Source organism: Dendrobates tinctorius, unplaced genomic scaffold (assembly GCF_039654945.1).
Source record: "Dendrobates tinctorius isolate UK_male_01 unplaced genomic scaffold, ASM3965494v1 ptg000011l, whole genome shotgun sequence".
Lineage (NCBI taxonomy): Eukaryota > Metazoa > Chordata > Amphibia > Anura > Dendrobatidae > Dendrobates > Dendrobates tinctorius.
The window spans coordinates 27,532,816-27,544,973 of record NW_027361679.1 but is presented as its reverse complement, the minus strand read 5'-3'; the positions used below and the strand labels follow the sequence as shown (position 1 = coordinate 27,544,973).

General features: G+C 43.7%; 1 protein-coding gene across 1 annotated transcript in view; it reads right to left on the bottom strand.

Annotated features, from left to right (window-relative positions):
• The window catches only part of ADAMTS3 (ADAM metallopeptidase with thrombospondin type 1 motif 3), a 278,244-nt gene that overhangs the window by 163,808 nt on the left and 102,278 nt on the right, over positions 1–12,158 (bottom strand). Inside the window, exon 4 of the mRNA XM_073590493.1 lies at positions 2,294–2,444. Within this exon, the coding sequence (XP_073446594.1) occupies positions 2,294–2,444 (151 nt within the window). The remainder of the gene's footprint in view (positions 1–2,293; positions 2,445–12,158) is intronic.

Here is a 12,158-nt window from a genome sequence, read left to right as displayed (position 1 = left end):
ATCTGGCTAGGCAATGTCATGAATGCAATGACAGTTGCAGGGTCAGATAACTAATTTAATGAATACCTCCTACAGCCCTCCACTGCTGGCAGTGGCTGTGACATCAGTACCTTCCAATGTACAGTTGATCTTTCCAGAATCTGTAATAGGCCTCCCTGAAAAATTTTTTCCTCCTCCCCTGTAGCTGTCGGATTTTTCTTTGTTAAAAAAAGATGAGTGTTTCCATGCTTGCCTTGATTTCCAAGCATGAAACAAAATCACAGTTAAGAATACTTACCCACTTCCACTCATTCCCGACCGATATAATCATCTTCTGGGGGCCATTGCTAAAAGTAGATCCTGCTGGCTCTTTATTAATCTTGAAGGTTATGATAAGTAAAAAAAAAATGTATGACCAGTAGGGGTCATCCACTAGGACCCAATTAATCACATAACGGCAAGAGCTGTGTACCACATGGGATCGGAGCAGTAATGTGCTTGCGTAACCCCCTGCTTTATTCACTGTGTATAGGAGTAGTGGTCACACATGTGGTACTACCTCTTCCAGAGACCCATTGAAGTGAAGAAAGCAATGGTCACACATGTGCATTACTGCTCCATTCTTACAGAGCTTTAAGGGACTTTATCCCTGCTCATGGGATTAACCAGGCCTCCACCAATACAAATATCCTGTGGTTAGGTGATAAATGTTTTTCATGTGATACCCACTTTATTGACTTAAGATCCTGGGTCCTGATGACTTAGTCAAAATACAATGAAAGCTTTAGGCTATTCTAGCTGAGGTTGTGACAAAAACAGATGTCCAACATCTGTCTCAACCATTTCTGGATGTAAACAGTGTACTGAGAACAATATTGCAATCCAGTACACTGTTTAGTGGCTGTTCCTGGGTACTCCAGATCAGCCCTATTGAAATGAATAGAAGCTGATCTGCAGTAAATGGCAGCAACCATTATACAGTGCATGGAACTGTGGTGTTCCACTCCCTACACTGATAACATCCAGCAGCCACTAGAGTTGGTAACAGCTGATCTGTGGGAGTGCCGGTTGTCACCGGATCTTTTATTAGCGACCTATCCTAAAAATAGGTTATTAAAATAATAATGCTGGAAAGCTCCTTTAAACTGTATAGTGATGTTGTTCCAGAACTGAAAACAAGTGACTTGTGAAAAAATTTCTATAAAAGTGTCTAAATTAAAGAAGTTTTAGCTATAGCTGATCCCTATCTAGTGTTTGCTATGCAAGCGGGAAGTCACTTCTCAATGTAAGGGTCCCGTTACACTAAGCGACGCTCCAGCGATCCCGACAACGATACAACCTGGTAAGGATCGCTGGTACGTCACTACATGATCGTTAGTAAGCTGTCAAGCAGGCAGATCTACTCAACAACACAGCAACGATTCGGTGATCCATATAACGACCTCGGCGGTCATTGGGACCTTGTCACACAGCAGCTATTCTGACGACTCACGCCTGCGTCCCTGAGTTCTGCGTTGCCAACGAGGTCGCTCGTCGGCATCAAACACAGCGATGCATGCAGGCCAGCGGAACGCCAACGATCAAAAAATGGCCTAGGACATTCGAGCACGATCAGCGATATCCAGCGGGAGGGTCAGTCGCTGCTATGTGTCACACGTAGCGAGATCGCTGGTGAGGTCGCTGTTGCGTCACAAAACCTGTGACGTTTCAGCAATCTCGCTAACGATCTCGTTATCTGAGACGGGGCCTTAAGTCTTTGACTGCCAGAATGAAGCCAGAACGAGGTTCTTATAGACTTAAATTAAGAGCTTGTGACCGTTACGTTTGACTTCTGGTCAATCAGAGGCTTTGATCATAAGATGGCTGAGGACGACCGTTGCGGCGCCGGAAACAACTGAAGACTGCGGCTGGAAAATAAAAAATTATGAGCAGTGAGTATGGATTAGTGATACCAGTCTTGCACTGAAATTGAAAAAATGACGGAGTGGTATTTTAAGCGAGATATGGGCAGTAGAAAAAAGTATATCTAAAAGAGTCCTACCAGATGAAATTGATAAAGTTTCATTTTTAATACTAGAATCTATGCTTACAATCAAGTTGTCGATTTCAATACCTCTTCACATACATTTCCAAAAATATATGACTTATTTTTTTCATCCTATGTATGCAGTTTACTGTATTGGTCTAACAAAGTTACAGATCAAGGACCATAATTATTAATAGGTGTCTTCCATGGTCACAATGAGACTACGTGTACACAAGGCATAGAAAAGTTAGCTGGCTCTGCAGATATGCAATGTAATTTGCACTTAACCTGATCTGTTGGGGATGTCTACAGGCATAGTTTTCTTTGCTGTTGATCTTTTGTATATTACATGTATTCTGCCTTCTTCTTCCTCTTTTTGTTTGCCTTTCTCCAAAGGTTCGATGAAGAATTCATCCTCTGTTGTGCGTATCATCCCAGCCTATAGTAAGGATAAGAAAAGCAACATTTTAGAAGCATTCTTACTTCTTTACATATAAAATAAAGACAAATATATGACACGATGGATTCAACTTTTACTGAATTTCATGTTTTTCTTCGAATCTTCTCATATACTGTACATAACACAAGTAAGAAATGAAGATTCAAGATGAGCGCACCAAACTACCACAGAACCCAACCTCTTGCATTTGTTGAAAGTCCGAATCCTTCAGTTTAAAAAAAAAATGGGCTGAACAATAAGGTAGTGGAGATCCTTTTAACCCTTTAATACAATAGACTTTGTCCTATGACTCAACAGCAATGATGTACATTGAAACATACATCATATATACAGTAAGTTGAAAGAAATTTTGACTCATAAACTAAACTTTTCTCCTATGTTCTCCCAACATTACACAATGCACAACCTTTCAGGGCAATCACATATGGGTAGCAGATATTGATATATTGATTTGATTTATTATTCACTGCAAAGATCTGGAAAACACTTGGAATCTGACATTTTTCCTTGGCAGCAGTTAAAAATGTCTTGAACTTAATTTTCTTGTCTAGCATTCAATACCATCTTCCCACCGCACTGTCAGGGTCGAGGTTTGCTATAGGAAAATTCACTTTCGTTGACTTCTTCGCCAAACCACATGTTCTGCCTTGTTCATTCTCAAAGTTTCTTTCAGGTAAAACAGTACAAGTCTATGACTAAGCCTCTATTGAAATAATAAAGTCATCTGTTTCCATCATTTAGTCCACTTTATGGGTAGCATATTTCTCAAATGTTATGTAACAAGTCTAACTTTGGCTACTACAGAATTATCATCTTCTTTAGCCGGGCAAGGGTCTGAAATAATTGAACCTTGCAGGCTTTATTCTGAAATAAGTCACTGTATCATGCTCTTTCTTCAGCTTTTACACGACAATATTAGAATGGTATAATGCCAATGCATGCCAATACATTTGTTGCCATGTGCAATGTAAACCATTACCATGAGTTGCCATGTAACAGAACAGGTGTCTTATTAGTTGGCTCACTCAAACCTTTGTCTTAAAAAGTCATTTCCGTTACTTTGACCTTATTAAGAGAAAATGTGGATGAAACAGTTCACATCAAAGGAAAATATTATATTCTTTGAGCAACATATCTCTTGTGTTAATCAGTGCCGGCGAAGAGAATAATTGGCATGCTCACTCAGTTTGAAAGCATAAAGTGGCTTAAAAGGACATCAAAACGAAAGACTATACACCCACATTCCATCAAGCAGTTTTTACCAGCTTTCTGGTATAAATCAGTCGAAAATATTGCACATTTTTGTAGTAAATCAGAATTGCGCAAAAGAAAAAATTGTGCATTTGGTGTTTGTTATATCAGTCACAGCCAATAATGAGAACTTATTCAAAAGTGGGGGGAGCTTGGCCAAAAGGGGCAGTGGCTGATTGAGGCTGACAAATTCATCATAATTTCCACCAGAAAAATAGCGAAAATTATGACAAATGCTGTTGACTGTGAGAGCAGGATTTATGTATCTATCTTGACTCAGTTTTGTTTATTCTACGTACATCTCCTTGCTTTGCAAAATGGAATCTGACTATGTTTTGAGATAGAGTCACAGGAATTTATTTGTCTAATGGGACGTAGAGATAACACATAGGAAAGTGAAAGTAAAGAAGTGAGCACCACAACTAGACCCTTAAAGATGGGTGTAGATGATATTAACTTTTGACAATTAGTTGTATATATGCTAATACCATCAGGTATGTAGAGATATGCAGAACCAATTATATTGCTACAATGTATGTCCAGTAAATGCTTATATAAAGAGTGACCGATGATGTAATAAGCAGTTTGGTTCTGATACCTAAGCAAGTCAGCGTGGTTCTCTCCCTGTACGTACTTGGATTTTACGCTTTAATTTGGAAAAGGCACAATATCTCAGAATGTAACACATTAGGCTATGTGCACACGTAGGAAAAATGGTGCAGAATTTTCTGCACAAAAACTGCATCTCCTGGCAGAATCCGCAGCCGCGGATTTGCCGCGGAATTGATGCAGATTTTGTGCGGATTTTCAGCAGTTTTTGCCACTGCAGATTTCTATCATGGAGAGGTCCAGAAACGCTGCAGATCCACACAAAAGAAGTGACATGCAATTCCGCACTGATTTTTCTGCACCATCTGCACAGCTTTTTTTTTTCCATTGATTTAAATTGTACTGTAAATTACAGTGCGGATCTGCAGCGTTTCTGCGCGGAAAAATCTGCTGCGGATCCGCAGCAAATCTGCATCATGTGCACATAGCCTTGCATGGTAACAACAAAACCTGGCGCTATGAATAGGGACCCACTAATGCAAAAGACTGCTTTTCCAACTATTCTGTTGGCCCCCAGACAGACGGACAACTCGGGACAGCTACAGCAAAAGGTAATGTGAACTTGTCCATCTGTCTTGGTTTTGGTGTGTGTTTGGTAAGTGTGTCGCAGGTCACTCTATCTGTTCATGGTAAGTGGGTTCATGACTGGGTAGCACGGTGGCTCACTGGTTAGCACTGCAGTCTTGTGGGGAGGAGGGCCCCCGCAGAGTGTCCGGGCCGGAACCAGGGGGACCGCCATCTAGGTTCCTAAGGAAACTGTACCCGGGGGGTGGAGGAGGAAGGTGGACGGCTGAGTGACAGAACAGCAAAGGGAGGGGCGAGTATAAAAGGGGCAGGGAGCGCACAGCGGAGTCAGTTAGGAGAATGGCAGACAAGGAGCAAGAGACTGTGGGGGCGTGAGAGAGCCAGGGCGAAAAACAGTGACCAGAGAGGAGGCCAACAGCAGAGGGAAGATTTACAGCGGCCTTCGGGTAGGAGACGTCGAGCTTACCGACAAGAGACTGCCACTTCACTCAGATCTGGAGTCATGGCCTGCCCATGGTCGTCCGCGGCCATTGCTGCTGTGCTCCAGCCCATTGCAGCCTGTCCACCGCCTCTCACGGCCGCTACCGCCTCACTTCAGCCCGCGGTTGCGGCCTGCCCGCTGCCGCCCGTGGATGATGCCGCTACGCTTCAGCCCGCAGCTGTGACCTGTCCATCACCGCCTGCAGCTGCCATCACCCCGCTGCAGCCGGCAGTTGGGACTGCTCCTCGCCAACAGAGAAACTCTTTGCCCAGCTCCGGGGCGTGCACGCGGCCTATCAACCGCCACTCCTAGTAACTGCGACACACCCCTGCTTGGGGATTGGAATCTCCCCTCCTGGAACCCCGCTGTCTTTACAGGGGGTCACCTCATCAAAGGACTCAACCAGGGCCTGTTGTGCCCCTACCCCTCCTGGGCGCTGGGGCGCCCGAAGACTACACCAGATCTTCAGCAGCTGGGCCCAGCGGCTGCGACGCCAAAGCAGCTTCTTCAGAGACGCCGAGGGACGTCAGAATGGATAAGTGACACTATAGTAACTAAGGACCCGTAGTCGGCCACACCGCGGCCCTATAGTAACCGGCCTTTGCCGGGTTAGTCATGTTCTCTTTTATAGTGTTTGGTTGTACTGAGTCCCTGCGAGGACCATTGCTGTTAATTTGTTTTGATTGCTTAGTATAGCCCTAGCGGCTCCCATTTATAAAAGTTGCTTTCCAAGGTACACCTCAGTCTTGCGTCTCGTCACTGCATCCTGCGTACCTGCTATTACCACAGTCTTGCAGCGCTGTTATTCTGGGTTCAAGTCCCACCAAGGACGACATCTGCAAGGAGTTTGTATGTTCTCTCCCTGTTTGCGTGGGTTTCTTCTGGGTACTCCTGTTTCCTCCCACACTCCAAAGACATACTGAGTTTAGATTGTGAGCCCCATCGGTGGACAGTGATGATAATGTGTGCAAACTGTAAAGCGCTGAGGAATATGTTAGCACTGTATAAAAATAAATTATTATTAGACAAATAAATCTGAGGCAATCTTGTATACTATGTTGAATTCCTGTGTTTTATGTTGCATGAGAAGTGTGGATTTGGCATTTCACTAGTCATCTGTCCATGGGGTTGGATTGTAATAATTAATGGATTGTACCCGGTTGGGCCAACGTTGGTGATTGCAGGCGGCAGGATCCAGTAGTGCAAACGAAACCCATATGGTTTCGACAACCAGATGTAGTGGCCAATGATTTTCTTCTGATTATATATAGTAAGGCAAGGAGACAGAGAAAGTAACCATAGTAAAGGGTTAGTGTCTCCACTTGTTTAATTCTTTAGTCGTGTATTTCTGTTGTAAAAGACAGAAGACAGAAGATGGGCAATCTGTCCACTTAGAGACAGACTGAGCAAGGTAGCGCTACTGTCCAGGTGGTGAAGGAAAATGAAGGTTTGTGAAGAAAATGTGTAGGTTTTGTTCAGTGTCTGGTTGTCCATGGGGTGGCAGACTTAATGAGGATTTCTGGAAAACTGTATTGAAGGAGAAGAGAGGATGTTTAAATGATGCTGGCCTCTTAGACCAGGCTGATAATGGTAGAAAACCTCTAAATGTGTAAATAGTGGCGAGTTGAAGGAAGAAAAGCATGGTGATAAGTTTTTGTATGTAAAAGTGGGTCGCCCCCGCGGGCTTCACCCAGGGCAGCGGGGTACTCGGTACCGGGCCGGTGTCAAGGCGGGAATGTGTCACAGCAGCGGTGACCCGGTCCGTGGCCCTGGGCGCCCAATATCAATGGCGGTGATGTTAATGGTGTTAAAGTTTATTAGGTAGTTCGTGACACCACCTGTGGTGTTTGGCAAGTAAGATGGTAAGCCAGCGCTGCATACAGATCCGCTGGGACTGATGGTGTGGTGCAGCAGAGATGGTATAGCTCCCCACAGGTGGAGCTGTAGTCCCAGGGCAGTGTAGGTGCAATGGATGAGGAGAGGCGCAGAATGGTATGCAGGCTGGTGCCCAGGTGTAGTGGTGCTGGAATAACTGGAGGACACCAGAGTATGCGGTTCCAAAGCTTTACTCACTGTTTGCAGTTCACACAACTGCCTGCATCCGTACTGTGTTCTCCAGGTCAGGGCTCCAGCCAACCTCCAGACAGGATAGGATTCTCCCTTCCACACTCCGCCAACATGTACCTCTCCTGACTGACTGCCTTCCTCCGCCTTGAGCTCCTCTCAGGCTGACCTGCTGTCAGCCTGCTCTCTCTCTGGGACTCACCCCAGACTGACCTTCTGTCAGACTGACCTGAAATCCTACACCTTCCCTTTCTTTTATATCTAACTCCACCTGCCTCCCCAGCACCTCTCGTGTTACGAAGCCAGGGACCACAAAAGGCACCCTATGACCTTTCCAGCATAAAGCATGGATGGGTCCCTGCTGAACTATCCTGTGTGTGGGGTGCAGGTGTTGGAATGCGGAAAGGAGTTCCCAGCCTACCTGGATGCTGGGGCACTACACCTTAGGAGAAGGTGCAGTACCTCTGTGGTGACTGAAGCCACAGGGGAGCCACAAAAGTATGTAACAAAGATGGCCTTGATCCCCCTGCTGCTCCCAAATTGATTCCATCCCCTTAAATTGTACCTGAAGGATGGAAATGCAATGTATGTAGGATTCAGAACCTAGACTGGGTGGAGACCTGTTGTGTATGTGATGTCCCCTGTTGGCAAATAGAAACCAAGAAACATACTCCTAAGCCAGGATTGTACCTACTGTTATCGCCCCACAATCCATTTACATACTATAAGCCCCCAGACCACGGTCAAGTCAATGTGCCCCTCCTGGCCAGTGACCCAAGTGCTATGCCCCCACAAGTCTCGGCCATGCCCCCAATGAATATCATGCCTGCACTGGATGGGACCACCCTCCCATCAGGCCCTGCCTTCCAGTTCCTCCCATTACACAACCCAAATGGATGCAGCAGTTATACATCAGTCTTTTGCTGCCATCTGAGACTCACTATAGAACAATTACTCACTCACGGTGGGCAGCTCACCTCAACCCCTTCTGCTCGCCTGTAGTGATCACCCAGATTACTACCACTGGACCTCACACTCTAGTCTAGGGGAGCCGATAAAGTAGAGCACCAGGAGAGTGTGTGGAGTCCCTGGTATCCTAGTGAAAATGCTGGCCATGATGAGTAGAATGTCAGAGACATTTGTTAGCGAGGTAGAGAAAATTACAAGCAACTAATGCCCTGAATAACAAGGCAAAAACCCAGTCCCAAGCTCCTCTTATGTACGATCAGACTCAGCTTGCAGACCAAACCAGGCAAGCACGAAGAATCTTCACATGATATAATTGTGGAAAGCCTGGACACATAAAGACATATTGCAGACTCCCTCCTAAACACAGAAGACAGACTGATAACTTTCCTCCTCCCCCTTCTCAAGTTGGGGAGGCAGGATCCCATGAGGAAAATGGCAAACCAAAGTCAATACCTGCGTGCCTAATGTCCCGTAGAAATTTTGGTCCCGCAACCATTGTCCCCATTTCAATTATGGGTAGTGATCCCTTGCGTTTTCTCATTGACACTGGTGCAGCTAAATCAGTAAGGCGCAGATAAGATTTAAATGCAAGCTGCCTCGCCATGCAGTCTCTTCACACCCGACTGACATGCTCCATTACAGTTTCCTTCCAACCCAATCAGTCCACCCTCAGCAGACTCCTGGTCAGTGACACCACCCTTGTGAATTTCCTTGATGCTGACCTGATGCAGAAGATACATGCCAACATACAGTATCAGGAGGATGCCACTGTGCACCTCTCTGGTATCCTAAACCATGAGGAGGTTTGCCTACTGGCAGCCTGCGACTATAACCCAGTTACTGTCTGCTATACCAGAATATCTCTGGTCTAATGGGCCACCAGACTTAGGTCGACTGTCTGTGTCCCCAGTTAGAGTTGACCTAAAGCTTGGAGCCCCCCCTTAGCCATGGAAGCCACAGTACCCATTGAGTATGGCACAGGCAGATGCAGTATCCAAAACAGTGAAGGAGATTTTTAGAAAAAGCGTTATTGTTGAAATTATATCACCATGCAATAGCCAACTCTTTCATGTCTTCTTCCCCCAATTTATTATAATCTAAATTCCTGTCCCACCCCTCACCTTCAATTCATTACAATATAATTTTCTCTCTCCCCCACCCTCAATTCATTATAACTTCCTTTCTCCCACCACTGGCTCCAAATGTATTTTATTTTCCTCTCTACCACCCCAACCCTAAAATCTTTATAACTTCTTTTCCACCACCCCCACCCTCAAATTTAATACAATATAATTTCCTCTCTCACCCCCCCACCCTCAATTCATTAAAATGTCCTCTCTCCCACCCTCATTTAATTTACTTTAAAAAAAAGTTAATACCTCTCAATACACTCTTCCTGCAGCTCCCCTTCCCCTTGTAAATGGTGCATACATGCTGACGTGAACAAGTCATCTTGCTGGCTGGTTCATGTTCCAGAGAAGGTGACGGCACCTCCCTTGTAACTTTGCTGCCATTCTCTATTCCATTATAGCCCTAATTGCCATCATTATACTCCAACTATGACTGCCCACAACCAAGAAGACATGTATATCGACACCGATGAGTTCTAGTAAAGTAATGATGGGATAAAGCTTTCAATATGAGCTAGTACTCACACTTAGTCATTTTTACCAGTAATTTATAAGCGTAAATTGTTCTCTATAAGGAAGGTCACTTCTATTTAACTTACCATTTATCAGTTATGTATTAATGACATTTCTTCATAATGAAATCAGAAATCCAGGATGCATCTACTTCTCCTGTCTGAGAAGATGTGAAATGTTTTCAGGAATTTTCCTCTCATCCATTCCTATTGCTCACTTTTCATAACTCCCTCCAATTTTTTTTTCTCTTGGACAATTGCAGGTGGTTGACAGAGCACTAGCCTGCCATTACTTAAATAGAAGCCCCACTGAAAAGGATCAAGAGCTCTGTGTTTCATCAATTTAATATCCCTGCATTAACGCCAGCCAAGCAGACACAGAGACGATGCCAAGAGAAACATATGGGACTCAGCTGAAGGGGGGCCAGTTTTTAGAGACAGCTCTGTAGTCTAAACTTCTTAAGGAGTCGGTATAAGCATGCTTTCATTCAAGAGGTGCTGCTTCGTCTAAAAACACAGATTCAGCTTGAACACTGCTACCTTTCACCCTCCCTGTTAGCTTAAGGTGTATTTAGTTCAATGGTAGTATGAGGCCTGCGTCACATATACCTGCTGCTTGTATTTTTTTTATGCCACTTTTTCTAACCTCAAAAGAAAAAAATATCAAGAAAACAAATATAGTGGAAAAAAAGGAAAAAATGTCATGATTTAGTAACACTCTTAAAGGGGTTGATTTCTTCCTACAATCCCCTTGCCCTTGCCTTTAAAGTATGTAAAAGCGTGGTCAGGGGGAATCCTCCTCAAGTAATTGGCTCCAAGAAATTTGCCTTTTCCCTTCAGAAAATTAGCATTTATATACAGCTGCCTCCAAGATAACAAAAATAATGCACCCATCCAGCTCATAATCATCATCTTGTGAAATTCAAATTTTGCCAGCTTTACCAAAATTTGGTCCAGACATTTTGCCAACTTTGCTGAAATTTGGTCCCGAAATTAGAAATACAGGGAACTGATTTACTGTAAATCAAATGTATTTCAAAGCCTTGAACTACCAAGAGAAGATATCTATGACACTCTGAGGTTTCCTAGGACTATATCTAAACCCTTTCAGGCTCTTTAAAGGGAATCTGTATAATCAATCCCACCAAACTGTATGGGCAAGCACGAATAAAAAATGTAGATTAAGAAACATCTTTATATCTTCTCTCTGTTGCTGCATTCTTGTGTAATTAGCATTTTAATTAATATGCAAATGAGGCATTAAGTGCTTTGGGCAAAATAGAAAACTCACTGAGTCTCTGCCCCAGGAGGATGTTTTCCTGCTCAGCACCAGCCTGTCTAATTTTGAAGTCAGTGAGCTATCAATCAAGCTAAAGGCAAGGAAACAACCTCAGGAAGGCTCCTTAACCCTTTAACGACCAGCGTTATTTTTATGGTTTTGCATTTTCATTTTTCCCTCCCCTTCTTTACAGAGCCATAGCTTTTTTATTTCGACGTCAATATGGCCATGTGAGGGCTTGTTTTTTGCAGAACGAGTTGTACTTTTGAACGACACCATTGGTTTTACCATGTCGTCTACCACAAAATGGGAAAAAAATTCCAAGTGTGGTGAAATTGCAATCCCACACTTGTTTTTTGCTTGGCATTTTTGCTAGAATCACTAAATGCTAAAAGTGACCTGCCATTATGATTATCCAGGTCATTATGAGTTCATTAGACACCAAATATATCTAGGTTCTTTTTTATCTACGTTGCGATAAAAAATTCCAAGTTTGTTAAAACAAAAAAAGGCGCCATTTTCCGAGACCCGTAGCGTCTCCATTTTTCATGATCTGGGATTGGGTGAGGGCTTATTTTTTGCGCACCAAGCTGACATTTTTAATGATAACACATTTGTGCAGATACATTCTTTAGATCGGCCATTATTGCATTTTAATACAATGTCACAGCGACAAAAAAAACCGTAATTCTGGCGTTTTGATTTTTTTTCTCGCTAAGCCGTTTAGTGATCGGGTTAATCCTTTCTTTTTATTGATAGATCAGGCGATTCTGAACGTGACGATACCTAATATGTGTATGTGTGCTTTCTTTTTAATTGCTTTACTTTGAATGGGGCGAAAGTGGGGTGATTTAAACTTTTTTTTTTTTAGAA